Source organism: Balaenoptera borealis (genome assembly GCF_965194805.1).
Source record: "Balaenoptera borealis genome assembly, chromosome: 11".
NCBI lineage: Eukaryota > Metazoa > Chordata > Mammalia > Artiodactyla > Balaenopteridae > Balaenoptera > Balaenoptera borealis.
This window is the reverse complement of record NC_138868.1, coordinates 92706701-92733027: the sequence shown is the minus strand read 5'-3', so window position 1 is coordinate 92733027 and position 26327 is coordinate 92706701. Positions and strand designations below refer to the sequence as shown.

At 38.9% G+C, this 26327-nt stretch overlaps 1 protein-coding gene across 9 annotated transcripts in view; it reads right to left on the bottom strand.

Moving 5' to 3' along the window:
* Nucleotides 1–2387: 2387 nt before the first annotated feature.
* EXPH5 (exophilin 5) overlaps nucleotides 2388–26327 on the bottom strand; it is a 74423-nt gene continuing 50483 nt past the window's right edge. For 7 of the 9 annotated variants that reach the window (XM_082343434.1, XM_082343431.1, XM_082343433.1 and 4 more), the window contains 3 exons: nucleotides 20948–20993; nucleotides 13999–14134; nucleotides 2388–10741 (listed from right to left, as the gene is read on the bottom strand). In XM_082343434.1, coding sequence (XP_082199560.1) covers nucleotides 5361–10741; nucleotides 13999–14134; nucleotides 20948–20993 — 5563 coding nt within the window. In that variant the 3' untranslated portion in view covers nucleotides 2388–5360. The remainder of the gene's footprint in view (nucleotides 10742–13998; nucleotides 14135–20947; nucleotides 20994–26327) is intronic. The other 2 variants (XM_082343439.1, XM_082343438.1) reach the window with 1 other exon arrangement.

Below are 26327 nucleotides of genomic sequence, written 5' to 3'. Positions count from 1 at the left end.
GGTTTCTGGGATATCCCTGTGTCATTATAATAAATTCATCTTTTACCATTAGAGAATTGTCTAATTTTCAATGTTATTAATAAAAACCTTACTTGGGCTTAGACAAGCTTAGATCTCATAAAAATTCATAAAAATTTATTTTTGATTATTTCAGTAATATTTATTCAGCACCCACTTTTTGTCATGCATTCTGCAAGGTGCTGGGGATATAAACTCAGTGCCTGCCTCTCCATACATTACAGTTCCAAGGGTGGATTTTAGATTATGAGACAACTGGTTTAAATATTAACTTGCATTTAGAATCTCAGAATGCAGGTGTATTTCCTCCTAAAACACACTACTCATTGGTCCACTCTGAATCAGGCACTCATTCCTGAACCAATCAATTGTGCTCAGACTCTTAGGGTCTTGTAAGAACATTGATTCTTCCACAGTGAGCAGGTGGTGGTGGTGGTGGTGGTGGTGGTGGTGATGGGGTGTCAGTTGGAGAATGGAATTGCCAGAGAAAAGAGAAAATGTCTACTGGGAAGACAATCATATCAGCAACCACTGTATACCTCCAAAGCATTTCTAGAAGTACCTCTGAGTTTACTCTAGACTGCAATGACAGCATAATCTGGAAAGGATGAATGGGATAGAAAGCATGGGCTCAGAGGGAAAATTAGTACTAGCATTTATTTTATTAAAACACAGTGTTTCCTAAAAGTTCTCAACACAAGGAAAAAAACCATTTTCTTCTTCTTCTACCCCCCCTTCTTTTTGTATCTGTACGAGATGATGAATGTTAATTAAACTTATTGTGGCAATCATTTGGCAATATAGGTAAGTCATGTCATTATGCTGTACACTTTAAACTTATGCAGTGCTGTATCTCAATTATATGTCAATACAACTGAAAAAAACCCCCACAATTTTTCACAGACTAGTACAAATATTAATTTTCTAAAAGAAAATAACTTATTAAATATTCTCCTGGATAGTAAATCTTTTTTAAAAATTATCTCTCATTTTTTATCTGTATACCCACTGATAAAACATTCTAAGTGCATAAATACAATCATAATTACACACACACATAGATTCCTATGTATACCCATATGTGTGTATATTTATAGTTTCTTTTTTGGAGGGGTCTTGGCTACCTCTTCTCTCTGTTTTCTGCTGTTCTTGAACATACCTTCCCACCTCACCGCCCCCAGTCTGGCCACAAAGCAACCAACATTAATAGCCTAGTATGTATCCCTCCATACATACACATGCATATGCAGGTTTCTTGGTTAATGCTTTACAAAAATGAGATTTTGTATTTCTCACTCAATAGTACCTCATGCAAATTCTTCTAAGTCAACTTGTATAGTTATATCTTATTTTTTTAATGGTTTCATCATATTACATATGTGGATGTTCATAATATATTCAGTCACTTCTTATTAGGTATTCACTTTGTTTCTGGTTTTTGCCACAACAAACATTGTAGCAATACAAATTATTATGTGTAACTCTATGCATATTAGTGCTTTTTATTTCTATTGGAGTGGTTTCTGGGGCAAATAAATATGATTCAGCCAACATCCTGATTCTGCATCTTCCTGGCCATAACAAGGACAGAAGCTCCCGTGGCAGTCCAATAATCTATGGCATGGTTTTAGGAATTGGACCTAGAATTTCAGCCTAATGTTTATCTCCTGAGCCCTACCGATGTGTTTCTGAGCAAAGTATATATGCTTTAATAAATCCTTTTCTATTTGAACCACCTAGAGAGGATTATATTGTATACAACTAAAAATCCTAGCTGATCTAATGTATTTTAAATTTTAATAAAGGACAGTAAAAATATTTTGAATAAAATACTGCTCATATTCAAGATGATGACACTCTCCTGTTCTTGGTAGAGAGATGGCTTTGGGTTCCTTTTCTAGAAAAGATAAAAGATGAGTACAAATCTACTAATTTGTTTAGCAGGAATTAACATTGCATGTCTTACATTTCAACTGGAAAGATCTGCTTATCTTTCATAAGCAGCGCTACTGGGCAGTAGATGGCCCAACTCCACGGGGCTTCCTCTTCCTTTGTAAGTGTGAGAACTCTCAGAGAGAAATGCCAGACCCTCCTCATTCCTCCTCTCTTTTGCAGCCAGGTACATTGATCTCCACTTGTTGGTTGGTTGCTTTTTGGTACAAATGGAAGGAGAAGAGAGAAGGAGTCATTGTTTTCTAAAACCACTCATATGGCTGATCTTATTCAATAGCCACCGGAAAGATTTATTTGAATACTTTTGTCCACCACACTCCGCCCCCCCCCCCCTTTTCTTTTTTGTATTCTTCATGAAACTTTCACACTTAAAAATAATCATTTGAGGATGGGAATAAAAACCAAGTCAAATAATGCATCTATTTAAATCATTTATTTCAACACAGGCATTGTTTCAAATTTGTACCTTGTCTTGTAACACATTTCATATCTAGAGAACAGGTTTGAGAACAAGTACATAAAAGGATTATTTGACAACATTTTAAACAAAAGTGCTTAAGGCTTATTACATGTTTCAGAAACACAGAAGTGCCAGTCACAAAGAGCCTCAAAGTAAAATATTTACATATTTACACTGTACATTTAAATGGGTTATTCTGAAGCATTATTACTATTATTAACAATAAACTCTTAGCAATAAGGCCTCTTTAACCCTCTGGCATTCAATGGAGTATATTACTTTTATGGAGGTGTGGATATTCCAGTTTGATACCTAGCTTTACCATAACGTAAGTGGACTTTATTTCACCACCTCAAGTACAGGCACACATGTACCTTCTACACAAAGCAGCTCTTATTAGCCTATCATCAGCCAAAACCTTGTTAGTAGCAGTTGGAGTTTTATTAACAGCGATGTATTTACAATAAAAGGGGGTAAATTATTTAGAGGGAAGTCTCTAAAAATTAAAATAATCTCATTAAGTCCTATTTTAAATGGACTTTACATGTAAAATTTATGGCTATAGAAGTCTATTATTTAAACAAGTTAATAATTTACCAGGTACTTATTAGTATTGATTCCCTCATTATTTACTCCATTTATGTGACTATTTACTTTAATCATGATTATATATTTTAGAAAACGAGTTATGAGTATAAAAATGACTATTATAAATTACTATAGCTATACCAAAAATGAATATTAAAAAGCAGTTTGTATGTTAAAATACATAGACATTTGCTATACTTCTTTAACGAAGTGTTTTATAAAGGTATAAAATTATAGAAGGTGCTATTTTCATGAATTTTCTGTTTGCTTGATTTTTGAGCCAGACCAACAAGCAAACATTACCAATAGTGCAAGTGAGCATTGGCCATCAATGACCTTTGAATTCAGATGGTAGATTCTAGTACAGAGAATCAGGGTCCCGAAGTAGTTGTTTAGCCTGATCTTAACTTACCTGTTGATATAGGCTAAATTCAGTGAAAAATAAGCTAACTTCATCTCACCCTTTGTAACATATGTGTAGACTCAGAATATTTACCAAAATAGATTGGTAAATGATCATTTAAAAAACCAAGAATCTTAATATTAAAATATTAACTGCAAATATTTTAAAATTAAATAGAAAACATAGGTCATGGTTTATGAATTTTATTTAAATAATCAGATAAATAGAAAAAGGAAGGTAGAATTTACAAACATACATGAAACAAAGAATAAACTGTTATTTATTCTTCACCATACAAATTTGAATGGAAATGTTTAGAACAGTTGATTTAGAATTCTACTATCAGTCTCTTTGAGGTCAGGATTGGCCAGAGCTTGAAGTTTAAGACAATTTATAGATTGAAGAAATAGCTTTCATGTAATTACCTCATTTTCCTTAGTTTTGAGTTTCATGGGAACAATGCAAACTAGCTCTGGCATTTTGCTTCTAGGCAAGGCAATGGTTAGGAGGATAATAATTATATAGTCCTTTCTTGCATTGCTATCAGTTCCAAATTTCTGTATACTTCCCCAACACCTACCATTATCCTTAATTTATATGGATGAAATAGACTAGGTGAGAAAAATGGAAACTAAAATGAGGCCAGGAAGCAAATATAAACCAAACAAGATGAAATCCATTCATGTTGACCCTCACAGTACTAAGATCCAGGATGGCATGATTTCTGTAGTTCTAGCAGATTAGCTTCACTGCCACCTATTTATTGGTCTTTATGCTGATTAGGAGGAGAGAAAACCCCAAAAGTTCCACATGGCAAATAAAGAGTTAGGAAAACCAAGTTATCAGTGGGTGTGACAAGTTATTTAGTCTAGATAAATTATTGAAGGAATCATAGTGACGAACCCTTAGAAGCTCTGCCTTCTAATTTCCAAGGGTTTGGTAAATGATCTGGCAAAGAAGCCTGTGAACCCCAAGGTGTCAGATCTGACTTGGTAGTACTTTAGGGACTTGACCAAGGCTACCACTTGCAACTAAAATGTCTCACATGGAAAAAAGTGTTCTATCCTGCAAATAAAGAAAATTTTTAAATGGATGGTTCTGGAGAAATGGGAAAAAAAAGGAACAGTTGCTGAGAGAGCTGCAGTAAGGATGTCAGTCTCATGAAGGGATGTCTGCTTATCTCTACCCCTCAGTTATGTTCCCTTCCTAAGCAGAAATTTTGTGGCTAAGCCAGCCTCTGTACCATCCTAGAAACTATTTCAAAGGAATTCCTAGGAGTACTAACGTTCTTTGGCTTACTAGGGATTCACCTCTTCACCTATTATCTCAACAAGCACTTCAAATATGTGTCTCCCTGGCTCCACTATGGATAAAACAGGATGTCCTTATAGAAATCCCCTTATCTTTGTTCAAAAGAAAAAAAAACCCCAAAACCCAAACTCTAAACCTCCTAAATGTTGATGAGTCAGACAGGATAATAATACTTACTCCATTGTTATCACCCTACATTTTATTTAATGCCATGAATATAAGGCATGGAAGAGGCAAGACAGAGTTTTGCTGTTGTGCTGGGATATTAAATTTGTAAATCACCGTGAAAGGTATAAGAAAGTTAGGGGGAAAATAGAGCAGAAAACCAAAACTGGACAGTGAATTAGAGATTAAGTTTGGGCTGAGTGGCAGCAGGCCAAGGATATATACAGAGGAAGAAAACAGCAGAGAATCCCTCTAAACAAGAATTCATTGCTCTAGAATTCAGGAAGTCTATATATAGGGTGTGGAGGGGGAAAAAAAGAGAATTTGGATTATTTCAGAGCAGGAACTGCCCAGACTAGATTTTTTTTTCTAATATCTGTCCTTTCCGTAGACATACATATTTGCACTTTATTTACATTACAAACTTTTGGTGAAAAGGTTATACATTTTATAGAAAAAGCCTCACAGTTCTGACTCTTTGTCATTTTCATCCAGGTAGTATTCGTCATCCGTGGTTGTGTCTGTGTCACAATCCGAGTCTACTGGATCATCTTCATAGATATTAAGTGGTGCACTTAGAGATAAGCCACCTTCTGGCATCTGATTACTAGGAGAATTAGAACTTGATGACTCTGTTGGGTTAGCAGTGTTAACTACATCATCTTTCAGGAAGCCAGGGTTCTTAAGAAAACTTGGTTTCCATAATCTTCCTTGTGTGAGTGACCTCTTTACATTTGCCAAGAAAGCCAGTTGTTGTTCTTTCCCAAATATCCCATAGTCAATAGGTCTGGATATAGATGTTGCAGACCTAGGACCCATTTTTGGCCTGCTGTTGTACAAAGCCCAACTTTCATTTTCATCACAGGAGGGAAGTTCAGAAAAAGATTTGAATCTTCGACTGTACCCACTGTTGTTAGAGAATTCATTCCCAAGGGTCCGTTGACTCAGGGCATTGTCAATAGAAGTACTTTCAGAAAAATGACGCTCTCTGACTTTTGGAGGGTGACTTTTTTGTAGTAGAGCACCGTGCACATTGATGCTTTTTAAACTCTTTAAACAATAGGGGTGTGGCTCAGGTTCCCACTCCAGAGATGAAGCACTCCTTTGTTGTTGCTGAAAACTGGCCAGTGGCATGCTTACTGTAGATTTCTCTGCAGGCTCCAATTGAAAAGGAGGGTTCAGCCCCCTCCGATGGTCAGGGAAGTCTGCTTCCCTGAGGCTGATCAATGAGGGTTGGGCCAGGGCTTCTGACTCTCTTTCCAAAATCTGAGCTACTGTCACATCCTTAGAATTCTCATACTTTAGTTGTGATTCTGAGATTTTTTTAAACTCGTTTTGATATGGCTGTGAAATGTTGTTAGACTTCTGATTGCTTAAGTGTGTAGAAGTTTCTCTGTTGGTTACTGCAGTAACCTGGAGAGGGTCCTCGGATTTCTCCACATTTACTCCATCATTACTTAACCTGCTTTCATCTGTGGATTCTGTGGACTTTAAAGTAGGCACAGGGGAGTGTGGGTTGCACTCTGGTGTGCCAAGGGATAAGGTGCTAAAGCCAGAACTGTTCCCACTTTGAGGAAAGATAGTTACATGTCTTCTGGGGTATAAATCTTCAGCTGGAAATTTTCTGCTTGCTTTGGACATAACTGCCAATCTGTGTTTAACTGAAGATCTGTTTTTCCCTTTTTCTAGGTCATCCAAGCTTTTTTTACTTTTATTACTTCCTTCAGGAAGTGAAGGTTGATTCCATGCCAACTCCTGCATCTCATCTTTAGCCTTGCTCTCTGTCATATTTACCTCCTGACTTCTTTGAGGTAGTTCTCTGGGTTCAGACTGCAAACTGTCTAAATCTTGTTCACTTGAACAAGTCTTCTCATCAAGCTGTAGTTTATGCAAGGCTGGAGTAAGAGCAAAGACTTGGCTTTCTGAGTCAGAAAGTGGTTTATCAGGGTTTTTTGGGAAATCTTTTCTAATTTCCCCTCTTACTTCCCCAGGCTGCAATCCATTGGAGCTATCATCTATAGCTATGCCTGTTATAACTTTCTGAAGACTTCCAGTAGCTGTAATGGCTATAGCACTACTTGTACACTCCCCAGAACTTCTAATGATTTGGGAATTTTCAACATTCTCTTCTGAATTGGCTGGGAGGTTAGAAAAATCACTGTTACCTGATTTAATGGATTGCTGACAATTTTCAGATTTCTCTCTTGTAACTTTTTTTTCCTGAAGCATTGGTGAAGTATACAGGGTTTCACTTCGCAATTTTTTCCCTTTCTCTTTTTCACTTTGTGAATCACATAAAGGTGTTTTAGCTAAGTTGTGTGGGGAAATCTCTCTAGATTTAGGTTCTCCTTTATGAAGAGAAACATCTGCTTCAATAGAAGCAACTTCCTGTAATGTAGGTTCTGAGGACCCAAAACTCGGTAATTGTAAACCAGTCATATTTTCAGTGGTGTGAGAAAGATGGCTGTTCTCCTGAGCAGAGCTGACCTGCATCTTTAGATCTTTAGATGAAGGTGTTCCTGACTGCTCTTGTGTAGAACAATTTACTTTGTCTTTTTCTAAAGCATTAGGAGATGTTTTAGTCCCCACTTTAGTTGATTCTGTAAGTGAATCGATATTTTGTGTATACTTTTGAAGAAGGTTACAGAATTTTTTGCTGTGTTTCCTTGGTAGAGTATAATATATTGAAATCACCTCAAGACATTTCACATTATCTTCATCACCAGAAACAGAAAACATACTAGTAGTCTTAAATTTATGTAATGTTTTCCCACTTTCTTTGCCTGACAAATCTGCAGAAAAAGGTAAAGGGTGTTCATTTGGATGGGAAAACATACCTGTCCTGGAGGCAGAAATTCTACCATTCTTTTCAGTGCATTCTTGAAAGTATTCCTTCTGGTGGTGTCTGTTGCTTAAAGAACACTCCCGAACAGATGAGTCACTTCCCAGAGGGTTAATGAGTCTCTCCCAAGGCTTTACTGTTATAGTAGAAGCATCTGTACCTGAGACTAAACCTTCTTCTCTTTCATCTCTTCCAGTTGAGGCATATGGCACCCTTGAGGGACATGACACAGCCCTCTTGATGAGGACTTGAAGTGGTCCTTTTCTAACAGAAGCAGATCCAATGTTTGTCATATTTGTCATCCCCTCTGTGGCTTCAGGTGGTACTGAGACTGAGTCTGAAACTACTCTGGAACATTTGCTCTCTGACTCACAAGAACTGGGACTGAATTTGTTTGATGTGTACTTCCCTACTGGATCTTCCACATCATTTTTGATTTGGAATGCAAGTGGCTCATTCCTAAACGAAGAAGGCATTATCTTACTTTCAGACTTCCTGTTATTGATGAGAAAACTAGCTGATTTTCTTGGTAAGGTACAGTAAATTGTGTGAAGCTCAGGAGGCTTGGAATTGCTTTCAGTTCCCTCAATGAGGTTACTGCTGTCACTTGTAGGTATTGATCTACTTTCCGTTTTGCTTAATTTTTCGGTATAGGATATACGTCGTCTTATTTTTCCTTTTCCCTTTCCATCCCTGAAAGGAGGATGTGAATGGCATTTGACAACATCACCCACTTCATTATGTACAGGCATACAATAAATATTACTCTTTTGGTTTTCTGAGTGGCTTAGGGAAAATTGACTATTTTGGTTCTTGCAATCATTGTCTTTTTCTTCTCTTTCTCCCAGAGACAGATCTTTGCTTGAAGGACATTTCCAGGAGAACCCTGTAGGAGAAGGAATCACCAGAGCATCAAGGCAAGAATCATTTGATGGTGAGGAATCTGGTAGTGTACCTGATGACAGATCTAAAGAATCACATGGCATATTGTGGTCGGCAGGTGGCTTGCTACAGTTGGTAGAATAAGTTGTGGTACATTGTTCTTCCTTGGTATCTAAAACAGCAGGCTTTTCTGGAGACTGTACATTTTGATTATCAGTACGTTCAGGACTCCCGTGGTTATTTTTAATAATGCTTGAAATATCTTTATTTCTTTCTCTTAATTCCTGGTGACAACCTTCATTTGGGCTGAGAAAAGGTGATGTTGTTCTGCTTTCCTGAATGAAAGGAAGGGAAGTTGCTGAGCCAAGTTTTCTGTTCCCAGTATAACTCTTATCTTTTTTTAGTTCATTGGCTTTATGAATTTTGGAGATATCTCTCCTGGAAATGACTTCAGGCAAACTTTTTGAACTTATTGTCATAGATGCATTAAAAACAAATCTGTTGCTCTTGGCTGAGTCCTGGGAGAGGAGGTTTTGAAAATCAGGTAAAGGGTTAGAAATTACTGTCTGTGAAACAAGTTGGGGTATTTCACCTGTCATGTTTGTCTGGTCTATCTTGTTTAGTTGTTTGTCTTTTTCCAAAACAGTTCCATTCAAGTCTTTCTCATTATTCACTTCTGTGACCAAGATATTGGGTTGGCTTTCAGTCAGAGATGGAGAATCAACTGAATCACTGTTGGTCCCAGTGACTTCTGTATAGTTTCTGTTTGGAAGAGAAGCAGGCTTAATTTTCTGCAAAGTGACTGTGGGATTCTGAAAGCTGGGACTCTGAGGATTCCCTCTGTCATCAGGAATCTGTGGGAAGGTAGTTTTGAATGAGGATGCTAGAGTTTGAGCAATTCCAAATGGGTAAGGTTCTCTGTTTATATGTAGTTCCATAGGAGAACTGTCCTGTAGACATTCTAACCCACCAGATTTGATGTGATAGCTTGAACCAGACATGGAGCAAACATTTGGTGCGCTGAAATGAGTAGACTGGTTCCTATTAACTTGTGACACCTCCATGCTCTCCAGTGTGGATGCCTGAGAATCAAACTGTGAGGGATGTGGCTTCTCTTGGTTTCTGGAAATATTTGTTCTGTACCTAGGAGAAAATGGTCCCCAGTGTTGAGAAGGAACACTATGACCATGACCAGATAAAAATGCACTATTTGCTTCAGTGGAGATCATTTCAAAGTCTCTGTCAGAAGAAGTGAATGGTTTCCTGTTTTGATGAAAGTCAGACCAGGAAGAATGTTCTTCCTGTTGGCCCCAAAAAGGACTTTGTCCAAATCTCTGTTCCCTGCTCCATCCAAAGGTATTGCTAAGGAAAGACCTAGTAAATGGGTTATCTTCATGGTAGAACGGCATATTCTCTGAGTTCTCAAATGGGTCAGGACTCATTGCATTATTCATGGGGGCATTTAAATCAACACTTTGGGAAACACTCTGTGAATGGTAAAATTCATATCTCCTATCCTCCTGAAAACACCTGGGATACATATACTGGTCAGCAGGGTCAACTTCCATTGGTGATGGTGTCCTCAGGAACTCTTCCTGGTTCTGCCTATCTCTAGAGGAATCTGATCTATTCCATATGATAGATGATAAAGGAGTTCTTTTTGGGCTCTGTTGGTGGCTTGGTGGTATAAATCCAGTATTGTTCTGAGTTGTGGCTGAAAAAGGTAAGCTTCTTGCTGTGAAATACCCTGTAGCTGGTGAGGCTGATCGTTGTCTGCTGTCAAAATACAGAGAAGTACAACCAAAAATATTCTTTTGCACATTATCTTCTTTTAAGACTCTGGGTTCCCGTGTCTTGTACATATCACAGATTGTCCTTGTTCTAGGAGAAAAGGTTTTAAAACCTTCCTTAGGGGTCCCTGGTCTTAAGATGTCGTAGATAGACATATTAGAAGTTTCATTACAGCAATTTTTGTGCCTTGCTGTGATATTACGGTGTTTATTCCCACTGGAGTAAAAACGACTGAACTGTGTTCTTGATCCATAGTTGAGAGGTGTTCTGGAATTCGATGAGCTTGGAGACTGTTCCTGAGCCAGTTTTCCATCCAAATCATCTAAAACTTAAAGGAGAATATGCATCATTTTTTTGCATAAGATTTTACAGTCTAATAATATTTTGAGTTGTTGAAGGCCCCGCTTGAAGAAACATAATCCCGTATAATTTTTAGATCATATCACCATAAATGTTATGACATTAATTTTGATTATGTCTTTAAGATAGTTTGACTTTTACAAGCCTGTAATGGAAGTTTCTTTTTCATTTTCACACTTTTTCAAATCACACATTTTCAAAGTTGACCTTCAAAAATGCCTTAAGAACATAAAAGCCACATTTTTTTCCCCTAACAGTAAATTTTAATCATGGTTTCTAGTGAATCTTTTGTGTCACTAGGTAGCTATAATGTTTCCAATTATGTTTACCTCAGGGGATTGTAAAAGATATGAAAGTCTGTAAATAACATGTGAGTTCTTAGTTGTACTTACTTGCACATTACTGCCAAAAGTTTAGCACCCAATTTATTAACATACTTATTTGGATGGATTTGAGCAATATATAAAATTTTAAGTTCTATAAAATTTTGTTAAGTGATATGCTAATGGTAGATTGCTTTTCCTGGAAAAATTATGGCCCATTAGCACTCATAACATATAACACTTTCTATGTGTCTGTCAGGTACAGTTCTAAGCACTAAATAGATTAACTCATTAAATCCTCATATAACCTTGTAAGTTTGGTACTGTTACTATTCTCATTTTATAAAGAGGAAACTGAGGCACGAAGAGATTAAGTTGCCTAGGTGACACAAGCTAGTAAGTGGATCCAGGCAGCCTGTCTCCTGAGTCCACACACGCAACCACTGTGCCATAAAAGTTCACTTTTCATTTTTTCTTTTAATGAACTAAAGATGATTTCACTATGAGCTCATAATGTTACAAGGATGTGAAGTTGCTGTTGGCAAACAATGTTTACTTTTCTCTCAGTAAGAAGGCCAGAGAGTGATGTCTAAGTCAGGCCCCAGTGACCTCCCTGTAATTCTGAGGACCTGGGCCAACCCAAGACCCAGGGCTCATGCTTACTAGGACCACAGTCTCTGTGATCTCAGAAAAGTCACAGGATATTTTCAGCTGATTGGTATTTCCTTGAACTGTTTATTGAATCATATTCAACATCTTTTCCTCAATAAAAACCTGTTAGAATTTAAATAGAATCCTTATCTTTTAAGCTTTTAAGATGCTCTAAGACCCACCTTGTAATAGATATATTTTATCATATTCATGTTACAATAAATATGAGTAGATTGTGTATTTTTTGAAGAAATGTTCATTAAAAAAATAAAATCTGACATGAGAAATAAGTTATGGGATTATTTAAATTGCTGAAGAACTTTTTGGTTTACAGAAATCTATCCTTCTGAGTTACATAAAATGGTGCACTCTCTTTGGTTACTTAAAATTATTTGTCATTAAAAATTGTAATTTTAACTCTTCAATGACAGGGAAAGTGAGGTATATCGGTATCTGAGTGAATGTACGTGAGACGTACTTATAATATACCAATTATGTTAGGTCAGGTGCTGAAGGGGTTTTTGATATCTGCTCTGAATTTTCCATACGCTATTTTATTTGTAAGTTGGTACTATTAAGTTCGCATAGCCAGCAAAAGAACTAGTCTTGAGCATTAAAGATCTGTAACTAAGGAATTCTTCAGGGAAAACATTCATCAATGTTTTAATGAAAAAAGTTATTTTTCTCCTGTCCCTGAAATAATTTATTTCCTACATCCACAAATAAAATAATCAAGCAATGCCAAAATATAAGGCAGGGCAAAAAGAAAAGAAAACTACATAAGTCTGTCTTTAAAGCAAATTATAATGAAATCTGTTGATTTCTGTTCTCCCTTTCAAGCTGTTCATAGTTTTTTCTTCCTCCTTAAATAAAGTCTTTTGCTGACTACAAAAGCAATATATGGTAAATACAGGAAAGTATAAGAAAAGACGTAAAATCACCTGGAGTCCTACTTCCCAGAGATAACCACTCTTAACATCAGTATCACAGGATTTTAAATTATTCAAAGTCACTTTGATTCCCAAATTAATACTGCTATTTGACTCACTACTCTTGAGGTCAAAAAAATTCCTGTTCTGCTTCTCCTTTTTATTTTCAGAGAGGTCAAGTCATTTTTTTTTTTCACTTCATAAAAAGTAGTTCTCCTCTACTAGCAAAACCTTTGTTTTGGAACAGAAGTTTTCCTCTGGGTCTCTTTTCTCTGAAGCAAGTTCTCTGCCAGTAACCATCTTACTGAAAGGAGTTAACCAACCAGCTGGATGTCTCTCAATGACCACACCACCTGTCCTAACTATAGGGCTGAGGTGACATCATTGCCCTTGCAAATTGAATTTAGTTCCTCAAGGTGAAGCTAGTGAATGATTTCAGACTTCACTTTTCAAATGGCTAGGCTTATTTTATATAGAATAAACTATGTCAAGGTGAGCTATGCTTGTATAATAAGGTCCATGTGTATATAGTACTTTTGGAACCTGTTTTAGTCTTTATTGTTATCTATTGTACAAGGTTAATTGTTTAACAACAATCAGATTTCATCACAGTGCATTTAGGTCCTAATCAGGAACAATAAAAGTCTATTAAGGACAGTAAACTTTATAGATATATTTCCTAAAGACATATTTTTCCTTTTTACCTGAGTTTAAATATTAAACATTATTACCATTCCATAGATTTATCAGGCCCTGATCCAAGAATATTTGCTTAGATTATATTTAAATATAAGATTCTTTAGGGACTTCCCTGGTGGCACAGTGGTTAGGAATCTGCCTGCCAAGGCAGGGCACAAGGGTTCGAGCCCTGGCCTGAGAAGATCCCACATGCCGCGGAGCAACTAAGCCCATGCGCCACAACTACTGAGCCTGTGCTCTAGAGCCCGCGAGCCACAGCTACTGAAGCCCGCACGCCTAGAGCCCGTACTCCGCAACAAGAGAAGCCACCGCGATGAGAAGCCCGCGCACCGCAACGAAGAGTAGCCCCCGCTCACCGCAACTAGAGAAAGCGTGCACAGAGCAACAAAGACCCAACACAGCAAAAAATAAATAAATAAATTAATTAATTTAAAAAAAAAGATTCTTTAATATTTGTGTTGATAGCATGTAACCACATCCTCTTCAGGTAAGGTAAACAAGAGAGACTTCAAAAATAAAGTACAGGGTTTGATACATTTTGAGCACTTTAATACAGACTGTAATTATTATTTGCTTTCCTTTAGTACTGGGAATTCCAAAGGCAATTCAATGCATAGACTTACCTTGGAAAAACTCATCCTCTATCAGTGAAACATCCCACGGAGGCATGCTACTTCCCTCCCTCATGCCTGCTGGCTTGGGGACAAATGCACTGTCAATGGGTTGATTTTCCAGAGGTGAATTGTATATTTTTGACTGCTAATTTTAAAATAGAAAATGTAATATTATTTACGGACCTTCCCCAGCCAACATGTTCCCACAAAAATGTCCCAAGCTTCAAAGTCCTAGTCTAAGGACAGCAAATAAATTTTCCTAACATTTATTTCTCTAGTTGTAATGTTTTGTTGTTTTTGCAGTTTGCAAGTGATCACAAAATTCTCCATACCTACATTAATTCCTTTTAGTATGAGCCTTTCCCTGCAAAAGATTCCTACAAATTTACATAGCACTACAAAAATCTTAAGGAGGTTCCTGGAAAATAAGAAAGAAATTGACCTCTCGAGTGGAGAATGTTGTCTCTCTGGCCCCAGTGGCTGTAATTTTAGATTTCTTAACACTGTACCTATTTTCTCTCAAGACGCGGTTAGCTGAAACTTGCGGTAGATCTTAAGATTTGTAAACTTGATGGATTTAGGGAAAAAAAGTATTTCTATCCACGGAAATCATGTAGAATGGTAGAACCTCCCAGATACACATAAGGAACTGATTAATCATTCTGAAAAAAAAGCGCTGAAAAGCATGACCTTATAATTTTTTTTAAACCTTTGCTAGTTTTATAGGATTTAGGAGAATGATGTAGAGTTCTTTACTAGCAAATTTTATCTTGATTTCATTAAATCCATCACTGCTCTACTTTTAAGTTTTAATTTGTCTTTATAACCTTGGGGAATTATCCACTCCCACACCTCCACTTCCTTTTGCCAAAACTCCATTTGCATTTCCTCTGTCAAACTGGCTCTGCCACTCATGACTCCACTTTAACTCATCCTGCCTGCACCCCTGCACAAGGCCACTTCCCATTCCAATTGCTTTATTTTCAGTTCACTTTCTACCCAGTCCTTGCCGTTTGAATCCTTCTCTTCCCCAATTTTTCTCTTTTCATTTGATGTTCACTATCACATTTAATCTCATCTTGAATGCTTAAGGCCAAATCTCTAATCTTCCTAAAGTGCTAGCTTTTTAACTTCTCCAACACAGGTCTGTCCAATTCTAAAGCCTAGGTTCTCTTAATCCTTGCATTCATCATAATCTAGCATTTTTATACCTGTTTTCTTTCTCAGGATCTAGGTCAGTTATGTCTTACAGAAGCCCTGCCCAAATTTCATTGACTTGTCATTTTCAGTTCTATGGGCAAGCCATAATTGAATACATACAGAGGAGATTTAGTAATAAGAAAAATAATCCAATGATAATTTATTGGCTATTGGATATAATTTAACACACTTATGTTAAATTCAGAAGTAAACAAATATTAGAAGCACAATATAACTATAGGGATATACCAATTGGAGGTAATAAAACTAGAAACTAATCATTTGAAAAATCAGATCAGTTACAGTTACACTTTTCTCTCTACAGTGCATTGAGGTGTTCTCTTTCGTGTCCTTGTCCTACCTACTGTCTCTCCAAGTCTTTACTTGTGCTACTAACAATTAGCCATGAACCTTATAAGCCCATTCTCCCCAAACCTGCAGTTTTGGTAGTTGGTGCAGAGTAGATACATTTAAGAGAATAGTAAGCATCATTGTCTCCCAACCATTTTAACATTCAAATAAACTTCAGATTTCCTCTATGTAGACCAGAGTACATTCTTTTTGGCCTCCTGGATCACATTCCTTTATAATGAATTTATAATGAAATGAAAAGTACATGAACTGAACACTCAGGTGAAGAGATGAACCTCTCTAAGCGGGAAGGATTTCTACCAAGAGACCGTGAATATAACATCCTTTGGTTATATTTCTGCACAGATCTTCTGCTTCAAGGCCACCCCTATTCACCTAACATATTAAGGATGTTTCCAACACATGGAGATATTATATGGCTAAGAGAGGTATATCCTTCTGCGGCTCTGAGCACACACAGATCCTCAGTCAGGGGTCAGTCTTGGACTCCGAATCTTCCTCCAAAGAATATTCTGTGCCATAACGTTATCATAAAAGATGAAGCCTATTTCCCATACCTGGCCTAGAGGATGAGGCCCAAACACCTCCGTGCAGCAAAATAGTGTCAAAATCCTTTTCCAATTTTTGATTTAAGCCTTTCTTCCCCAACTAGCTTTAATCCCCATGCTCCAAGCTCCCTACACACAGTCCTCTAAAATGCTGTGCACTTCTTCTGAGGACTCCGTGTCTCTGCTCCTGATCTTCGCTCTTCCTCCCCTTCTTCTGGAAAATATCAGCTCATCCTTCGGAGTCCAGTTCCTCTATCACCCTCTCTGTTAGTCCTTCTCCAATTCTTGCAGGAATAATTAATTACCACAGTATCTTTTATGCACCTCTGGTATTATACCTTTTATTTCATATCAAAGTTGTTTACATTCTCTCCACTTTTACTTTATCACTCGACTTCTACCCTTCCTCCCCTACCCTCTCACACATTCTAATCCCCGCTCTGATCTAGGAAACCAGGGATTCACAGACACATGAATAAAACCCTGGAAGTGGACCAAATTCTAAAATAACTAGGAAAGCATAGTATTCTACTTTGTATCCTGAGCACCTTGCATAGCATCAGCATTTAAGAGATTGACTCATATTTACTGAATTCAAAGACGATGCTTCCCACAATAATATTTCCCACTTCTGAACTTCTCCAATACATTTTTGTACACTCTTTTGATACTATCTTATATTTGAACAAAATTACTCATTTATTCAGTTTTCAATATACTTTAAAAATATCTTCTCTCATTTGATCCTTGGAACAAACTTGTGAAATAGGTAGGGATTTTCATTCCCACTTTGCAGATGAAAAAACTGAGTCTCAGTTAAGTACCTTACTCAAGTCACAGGAATAATAAAAGGTGACACTGGCTACTGATACTCATATGGTCTGATCTCTAATCCTATTTTCTCCACTACATTGCTTTGTATTTTTATTTTACTGATGTACATTTCTTCAATTAGGTGGTAAACTCTCTGAAGACAGGAACCTTGCTTTAAACATTCCATACCCTCCACGCACACAGTATGGATTGATTTTCAATATACCAAGGTAGAAAATTACATATATAAGATTTTTAGTGAAGATTATTACAGAAATTGAGACACTGAATATTTACAATATTGACTCAATATAGCATGTCTGAGGTAGGAAAGCATAATGGTTAAGCACATGAATACTGAAGTCCAAATCCTGGTTCTCTCTCTTAAAAGCTGTACAACCTTGGGCAAGTTGCTTAACGTTTCTGTTCTGTACCTTAGTTTCTTTCTTGGAATAATGAAAAAAAAAGACAACAACGCAACAACAATACTCCTCATCTCATAGTGTTGCTGCGAGGATTAAATGAATTAATAGTTGTAAAACACTTTAGAATGGTGTCTAGCACTTAGTAATTCCTCATAGTTAGCCATTACTAGTCTTCTGTGGTTACAGAGAATTTCCTGGAGGACTCCTGCAGGTGCTCGTAGCGTAATGAGTTAGAAAAGTGTCCTACAGGATTAGAGGCCAGAGTCTCAAAATGCTGGCTTTAGGGTCTCAGTTACATTCTTAAACATGGTACACAGAATATGCTGAGCAAAATAAGGCCATTTTTCCAACCCCAATTCACTCTACTGATAACATCTGCAATTCTGACATGATGAGACAAACAAATCTCTGTCACAGAGTAACCTCAGACTATCTGAGAACTTCTAGGGCAGCCAAACCTGTAGAACAGTTGTTGGAACTGAAGCCTAAGCTCACGGATGTTATCAAATGCCTTGATAAAGTCAACAAGTTAATTTTTCAAGGTGTTCTTGAATTTATTCTGCATCTGTTTTCCTCCAAAGGTCAAAACCAGCATTGCACCTTGTGGCTTAAAACCACACATTCATTTCTTCTTTCAGTTTCTGAGTACTCACGTTGTGCCAGGAAGTGGGGGTACACAGGTGAGCAGGCATAGTCCCAGCCTCAGGGAGCTCACACCAGCCTAGTCTGGTTATGCCACATTGGAGGTATATTTCTAGGGGTACAGAGCTGGCATATCATCTAAGAGCAGACCCAGCCAGAATTTGTTCAGAAATAAGGAGTGACCAAGTGGCCAAGGCCATACAGTTTGTCTGTTCTCAGAGATGGCAGCTACTTTGATTTTGGATTCCTCGCCTTTAAGGAGATGGTTCTCAACTGGGGTCAATTTGCCTCTCATGGAACATTTGGCAATTTCTGGAGATAGTTTTGATTGTCACAATTTAGTGGAGGAGAACTATTGGCATCCTAGAAGTTGCCACTAAACATCCCACAGTACACAGGAGAGGCCCCACAACAAAGAATTATTCAGCCCAACATATCAGAAGTGCTCAAGTGGAGAGAAACTCTGAGCTAGAAAATCTCTAAGTTTCTCTTGTCAACCTAAATGAAAGGGTAAACTGAGGCAAGATAGAGAGATGAGTTTATTTAGCAATAGCAGAGGACTTGCAATTTGGGACACACAAACTGTAGCGAGCTGCAGGCAAGTCTGCTGACGGTTTGGGATAGGCTGTGTTTGGGCAGGGAATGTAAAGAGGGGAGAGTTCAATTCGAGTCTGTTAAAACAAACTTATATACACTACCAAATGGAAAATAGATAGCTAGTGGGAAGCAGCCACAGAGCACAGGGAGATCAGCTCATGCTTTGTGACCACCTAGAGGGGTGGGATAGGGAGGGTGGGAGGGAGACGCAAGAGGGAGGGGATATGGGGATATATGTATATATGTATAGCTGATTCACTTTGTTATAAAGCAGAAACTAACACACCATTGTAAAGCAATTATACTCCAATAAAGATGTTAAAAACAAACAAACAAATGGAGACCAGCTTTGAAAATTTCCTGAGCAGACAAAACCAGTCCAGTCATACAAACAAAGCTCAATTCAGCTTATTTTGTGAGGCCAACCTGACCCGGGTCATTTTTGTTCATGCCTCTGGAAACCGTAAGCAAAACTTTGCAAGGTTGATAGGAGGCAACCCCTGAGCAATTCCCTGTCATTTAAGAAAATTCCAATATTATTATCAGTTTTCTGTAAATCAGGCATTTATGGGAAATCAGTCTCTCGGTCCTTAAGTTTTGTCTTCCTCAGGGAACATGTGTGAGATTTTCCATTTTATGCAATGTATCCTCTGGTTCCATTTTAGACTGAAATTCACACTTTCTAGCTCTAAAAATTCTGTTTTCTGAAACCCTTTGCTTCTTTTAAGCTGATGTAAATGTATATTTATTTATTTATTTTTGGCTGCATTGAGTCTTCGTTGCTGTGCGCGGGCTTTCTCTAGTTGCGGCGAGCGGGGGTTACTCTTCATTGTGGTGCGTGGGCTTCTCATTGCAGTGGCTTCTCTTTGTTGCAGAGCACGGGGCTCTAGGTGCGCGGGCTTCAGTAGCTGTGGCATGTGGGCTCTAGAGCACAGGCTCAATAGTTGTGGCGCACGGGCTTAGTTGCTCTGCAGCATGTGGGATCTTCCCGGACCAGGGATCAAACCCATGTCCCCTGCATTGGCAGGCAGATTCCTAACCACTGCGCCACCAGGGAAGTCCCTAATGTAAATGTATAAATAGCAGCTTCCTTCTCTCTCTCTCTTTTTAAAAAAATATTTATTTATTTGGCTGCTCTGAGTCTTAGTTGTGGTACATGGGATCTTTTAGTTGTGGCATGCAAACTCTTAGTTGCGCTTCTGTACCTACTTCATAGATTACCTCTGGGGATTAAATGAAGTGACCCATGTCAAGTACCTGGATGATAGCAAGTTCTCCATCAGAATGTAGCAGCTGCTGCTGCTGGCGTCATGGTTGGGGCTCAAACATATAAAGGAGAGAGATAGGACTCAATGTTATCTAGAAAGAAGTAGCATTACTCTGAAGAAGAAAGGAGGCTCACTTTTGTTTGTGAAGTAAAGACCTCTGTTTATATGCACTCCTCACCAGAATTCTATCCTATGCTTTTTGAAAAAAGAAGAGAGAGAAAGGTAGATATTAGTACTAAGGGCCATCAATTGAGAAATGCCTCTACCTTCCTCCTGCACTCTTAGGTACCTTCCAAAACTCCATCTTTCTTTCATCTCCAAACCATATGAGTTACACAGGAAGACACAAGTGTGTGTAGATCAAAAGTCATGAGAGCAAAAAAGTAAGAAACAGAAAACTTAAAGCTTCTCAATCTTATAAGTATGTGAACACAGAGATAAATTTAAATTTTAAGCCCTTTAAGTGGAGGACCTGTTGGGTCAGTCCCCTCATGTGAACCTGTTCTGTCCAAATGCATCTCACCTATCAGTGGCTTCCTCTTTGAATACAAATGGTGATCTTGCCCAGAATAGGTCTAGTGCAGACCCACACTGGTTTGAAGTTTATTTGGAAATTTTCAAAGCTGGTCTCCATTGATTTTGACAGACTCAAACTGAACTCTCCCCTCTTTACATTCCCTGCCCAAATACAGCCTACCCCAAACCCTCAGCAGACTTGCCTGTAGCTTGCTACAGTTTGCATGCCCCAAATTGCAATTCCTCTGCTATTCCCAAATAAATTCTTCCTCTGTCCAGCATTTTAGGGCTGTACAGGACTGACACGTGGTACAATATCAGAGATGCTAACGATGGTCTCTGTGGACACACAATGGCCTCACTCCTCCTGGCAGAGCCTGCTGTTTGAGTATTTTAGTACCACAGCCAACTGGAAACCGAGCACAGCTGGGAAACTTTGAACTCTGTAGGAGAAATCTAAGTTTCTCAAGGAAATTTCAAACTGCGCCAGTGAGAATTCTATTTAAGTAGTTAGCCAATCAGGAATTACATTAATTCTGAGCTCTTCAGCATAACCTTTAGTTCTTTGGTTACTTACCAAAGCAGTTCCCCTCACAGACACAGGAGGTATGTGGTCGTCACATCTGTGAAAAGAATTTGAAATAACTTCTTTGAAGAAGTGCCTAACTTTTGGAAAATCAATAGCATGTTTGCTAATATATCTTGATATCTTGAGAAGATATATTTCTGATGCTTAGCAGGGAGACATTTCTTAGAGCACTGTTGAAAAATCTTTCAGAAACATTTTCCTATTCTTGCTTAGGATCAATTTTTTTCATCTCTGTCACTCAGGTAGCCAAGAAAAATTACATAATAGTGGATTTGTACTTGAACATAGCATGAAGACTTAATTACAAAAACAGTTATATTTGTTGAGTGTTCACTGTGTGTCAGGCAGTATTCTCATGCTCTATAGGCATGTTATCTCATTTAAATACATCACTCTTGTCAAGTGGATACTATGACAACTCTCATTTTACAGATCAGAGAAGTTAGAAGACACTGTACCCGGTACCTAGTGGCTGAGCTCAGAGCCGGCCACAGGCTGACTGAATCTAGAGCTCTCATTCTTGATCAGTATGGCACACACTTTTCTTGTAAATGGGAAACAGATTTTCTGCTTCTGTACATTTTTATTTTAAAGAGAGAGTTAAGTCAGAACCAGACTCAACAATTCTTAAGGGAATTTTTTAAAAAAGCAAACCTTATAAAGATGACTTCAGGATGCTTATTTTTATAAATATGCCTTATTTATTATGAAATCATCTTGAAGGAGAACAATTATGTTTTTATGTTGCTTCTCTAGAATTCAGTAGAAGGTGAAAAATTTTAAAGACATAGGTCCAAAATTGAGATAAATTTGGATTTTTTTAAATCTATAATCCTATGCCAGGGTGTGCTGCCTGAATTGCAGCTTAAGAGTTAATAGACCATAATGACTCAGAGCTCTTGTATGAAATCAAGTCCTCTCCTTCGCTAAGAGAACAGCAAGATGGAATCAAGAATCAAACAAACTGAGACTCTAGGTCAGATCAATTGAAAGTGGCAAGATGCAGTTTTCCTTCATTCAAACTCCTAGTTGCTTCATGGTTCTTGAAAGTTGAGCATAAGACCTGGGAGGCCAAACAATTTTATATTTAAAAGATACCAACATGTATTTTATAGTTTAGCTCAAAATTTAAACAGAAATTAAAATTAATATGGATTCTTTTCATATTATTCTGAAATACCAGCTCGATACTAATAATATTTAGAAGTTAAAATACTGTTTTTATTCATATGCTTCCTTTTCACACAGCTTTATTGAGGCTGCAAGCCTTCTACACGCTAGGCACTATTCTGAGTGCTTTGGAGGAAATAAATATGCCTGAGATAGAGACCCTGTTCTCTGAGACGCTTTATGATAGGAAAGATTAGATACATAAAGAGGCAAAGTGCAAGCCACAATGTGAAAAGGACAATACAGAGGCTTAGGTAAAATATGCTGAAAATGCAGAGGGGCCCGTGAGCACTTGCCGAGATGAACCGGGAAGGCAACAGGGAGAGAAGGCGGTGGTTGAACAGGTATGAGAGGAAAAGAACAGCAGGAGCACAAGCCTGAGATGTGAGAGAGTAAGGGAGGCCGGGAACTGGCAAGTAATTCAATTTGCCTGGAGCCAAGAGGAGGTCCAGATTGTGAATATTCTTTCCGGAGCCCTGTGGAGCTGCCGGCTTCATGGTGTCCCTGCTCAGCTCAACACTCTTTTTTTTTTTTTTTAATTTTTATTTATTTATTTATTTTTAATTTATGGCTATGTTGGGTCTTCGTTTCTGTGCGAGGGCTTTCTCTAGTTGGCAAGTGGGGGCCACTCTTCATCGCGGTGCGCGGGCCTCTCACTATGGCGACCTCTGTTGTTGCGGAGCACAGGCTCCAGACGCGCAGGCTCAGTAATTGTGGCTCACGGGCCCAGCTGCTCCGCGGCATGTGGGATCTTCCCAGACCAGGGCTCGATCCCGCGTCCCCTGCATTGGCAGGCAGGTTCTCAACCACTGCGCCACCAGGGAAGGCCCTCAGCTCAACACTCTTAACAGCTCGTCAGGCTCCTGGTCTGATTTGGAGTGAAGGGAGCAGGGCCAGGAATCAGTTTCTGAGGGTAGCAGGTGGCACAATTGGGACAGAGTGTCACCGAGTGGGAGGGTGTGCTGTGAGTGGGAGGATGCATGTTCCCTGACAGTGTGCAAGGCCGTGTGGATTTAGGTTGCAGGCAGGGTATAGTGCTCAGGAGGCTTGGAGGCCCAGAGTCTCCATGATCACTTCCAAGCCCGCCTTCAAGTTAATTTATGTTTCTGATATGAAAGGCTTTCACTTGTAGAGTGAATAAAAACAACAGTGCAATCACAAAAGCTATGCTGGTCAAAGTCCTCTGGACTTGGTGATTTCAAGAGATAGAAAGCTATCTCATCTGCATTTGCTTACAAGTCCTACTGAGCCATACCTTAAAGATCTCTCACATATATTCCCACTTCACCAGCTATAGGTAGGGCAGTTTCTCAGCCTTGGTACTACTGGCATTTCTTCAGTGTAGTGGTTTGTCACATGCGTTATATGATGTTTAGCAACATCTCTGACCCCTACCCACTAGATGCCAATAGCACCCACCCTTCAGTTATGAAAAGCAGAAATGTCTTTAGACATGTCAAATGGCTTTCGGGGTGCAAAATTGCCCCTGCTTGAGAACCACTGTGCTAAAGTGATTTTTCTAGAATGAAAATCTCATTATGTCACTTCTCTGTTTAATGAAAAAAAATATGTACAATATGCACATGCACAAACGCATGAAATACACCAAAATAATTAGTGTTTGTCCAGGTCAGTGGGTAGGGGGTGATTTTATCTGTTATATATATATATATATATACATAAAATAAAGGAATACATATACATATATAATACATATAATAAGGAAAGGAATGGTATTATTAGAAAAAGTGATTAAGGGCTCCCTGCTGTCTACAGGATCAAGTCCAAGCTCCTTAGCATTGCATGTATAAGGTTCCTATGTTCTGGCCTTTGCCAGCTACTCCCACCCCACCTCTTATCAGTCTCGCCTTATACTTGGTCACTGAACCTCAATGACCTAGATGAGTTCTTGCTTTTTTCCAGTCTCTGCATCTTTGCTGTATCATTCTTTCTGCCCAGCGCAACCTCCTAGCTCTTAATTGCCTAGCTCAGTCCTATGTGTCCTTCAGAAATTGGCTCTCTTTTTCCAGGAATGCTTCTGTATCCTACAGTCTGAATTAATTGCTTCTCCTATAATGTTCTCATGGCAGGAATACCATGCACCCACCACAGCACTCACCATATAATACCATAATCATCAGTGTACTCAGCTGTCACCCAGGCTGTCACTCAGAGGTCATCCTTGTGTGTTTTCTAAAGAGCATCGCTTCTTCAAGATCCTTACTGTCATTTGCCAGAAAACTGCCATAATGAATATACGAATAAATCCATGATGATCGTGCTGTGATCGGCACTTCCTAGAGTTCTGCCCAACCATACGCAGTCATTTGGTGTTCCCTACTAGATTCTAAAGTCCTCCAGGTGGGGACTTTGCCTTATTTTCACGATTTTATCTCCAGCACTAAACACAGTATCTGATCCAGAGTAGGACTTTGATAAATAAATGAAAGAGAAGCTATCACCTCAGCTATTAGTACCATGCCAGGAATTCTGATGGCCCTTGCCATAATGGGGGTAGGAAGCTCTGCCGCCATGGCTCCCAAACCTGGATGAGCATCCGAATATCCTAGGGAATTAAAAATAAATAAAGTGCCCCACTTCAGGCCTGAATCAGAATCTCAAGGCTGGGGCCTGGCTATCTGTCATTATTTTAAAATGCTGATGAAATTCTAATAATGATCAACCAGATCATCTGTGAACCACTCCCTTTGTCTTGCTTCTCCCTCCTGTCACCACAATCCTACTGTTTATCTGTGGACACCACACCTGGGATCACTGAAGGAGAATTTCCAAAGAAGGATTTTGCTTACTCTGATCTCTCCTTTGATCTAGGTGTCTTACATTCCTGTGTCCTCCAACTGAAGCCTAGTCACTTAGCAGGAAAAAGGAAGGCAGCATAGTAGGACATTTGGAAAGAGAGAAAAAGGAAGAGGGACAGAGGGAGAGACAGACAGACAGAAAACAGAATCCAGGGAGAACAATAATCTGTCTTTTAAACTTTCCAAAATAGCATTTGATCTTTTGCTTATGTAAACTGGACTGCCTAGGCTGTGTACACCCTATGATAGATCAGGCAAATTTGGGCACCCACCAAAACTCTGCATCCTCAGGTAAAAAAATCATCCGAAAGGAACAGGGTGGTGGGCAGGCATACCCTCACTCCAGGAGAGCAGCTGTCATTCTATAATCACAGCTGTGTGGTGAGTATTTACTGTATGCTATACACTGTGATGGTCCTCAAAGGAAAGAAGCCAACTTAAATTTAACTGTACATGTTACTCATGAGTCTTTTTTTTTTTTTTTTGAATAGCTCTTTATTTTTGTAATACCTTGCAATATAAAGGGCACATTTACATGGCCCATTGTTTTTTTGTTTTTTTTTAACATCACTCATGAGTCTTATGAACTAGTTCTCTTGTACTTCCACTTTGCCCTAGTCCTTAGGACTACAACAAAGGAAAGTGTAGAGGGGAAAACAATCAACATCTCTAAAATCACCATCATGAACTGGTGGCACATGGCTTCATAGCTTTAAGAATGTGTGTAGGGGCTTCCCTGGTGGCGCAGTGGTTGAGAATCTGCCTGCTAATGCAGGGGACACGGGTTCGTGCCCTGGTCTGGGAAGATCCCACATGCCACGGAGCAGCTGGGCCCGTGAGCCACAACTACTGAGCCTGCGCGTCTGGAGCCTGTGCCCCGCAACGGGAGGGGCCGCGATAGTGAAAGGCCCGCGCACCGCGATGAAGAGTGGTCCCCGCACCGCGATGAAGAGTGGCCCCCGCTTGCCGCAACTAGAGAAGGCCCTCGCACGAACCGAAGACCCAACACAGTCAAAAATAAAATAAAATAAATAAATATATTAAAAAAAAAAAAAGAATGTGTGTAGACATGAAGGGGCCCCTTTGCAGGGACGACTTCATTGTGGAGTGTGCTGGTGCATGGAACAGAGAGTGGCACATCACCTATTCACGGTGAGGGGTGCCTCAGTGGAATAACCGGGGGTCTGGAATAAGAAGAAGTAACTGTAGACACTGCTGGGCAGCCAGGAAGGCTGCATTTATAAGCTCATGATATACACTATTCGGTACTTGCTGAACTACATGGAGGCGATGGAGTTACTGAAATTCTGTGGCGGGGACTGAGCACCATATCTCAGGCAATAAACACCCCAAAACAAGACACAAGGAAACATAACTTA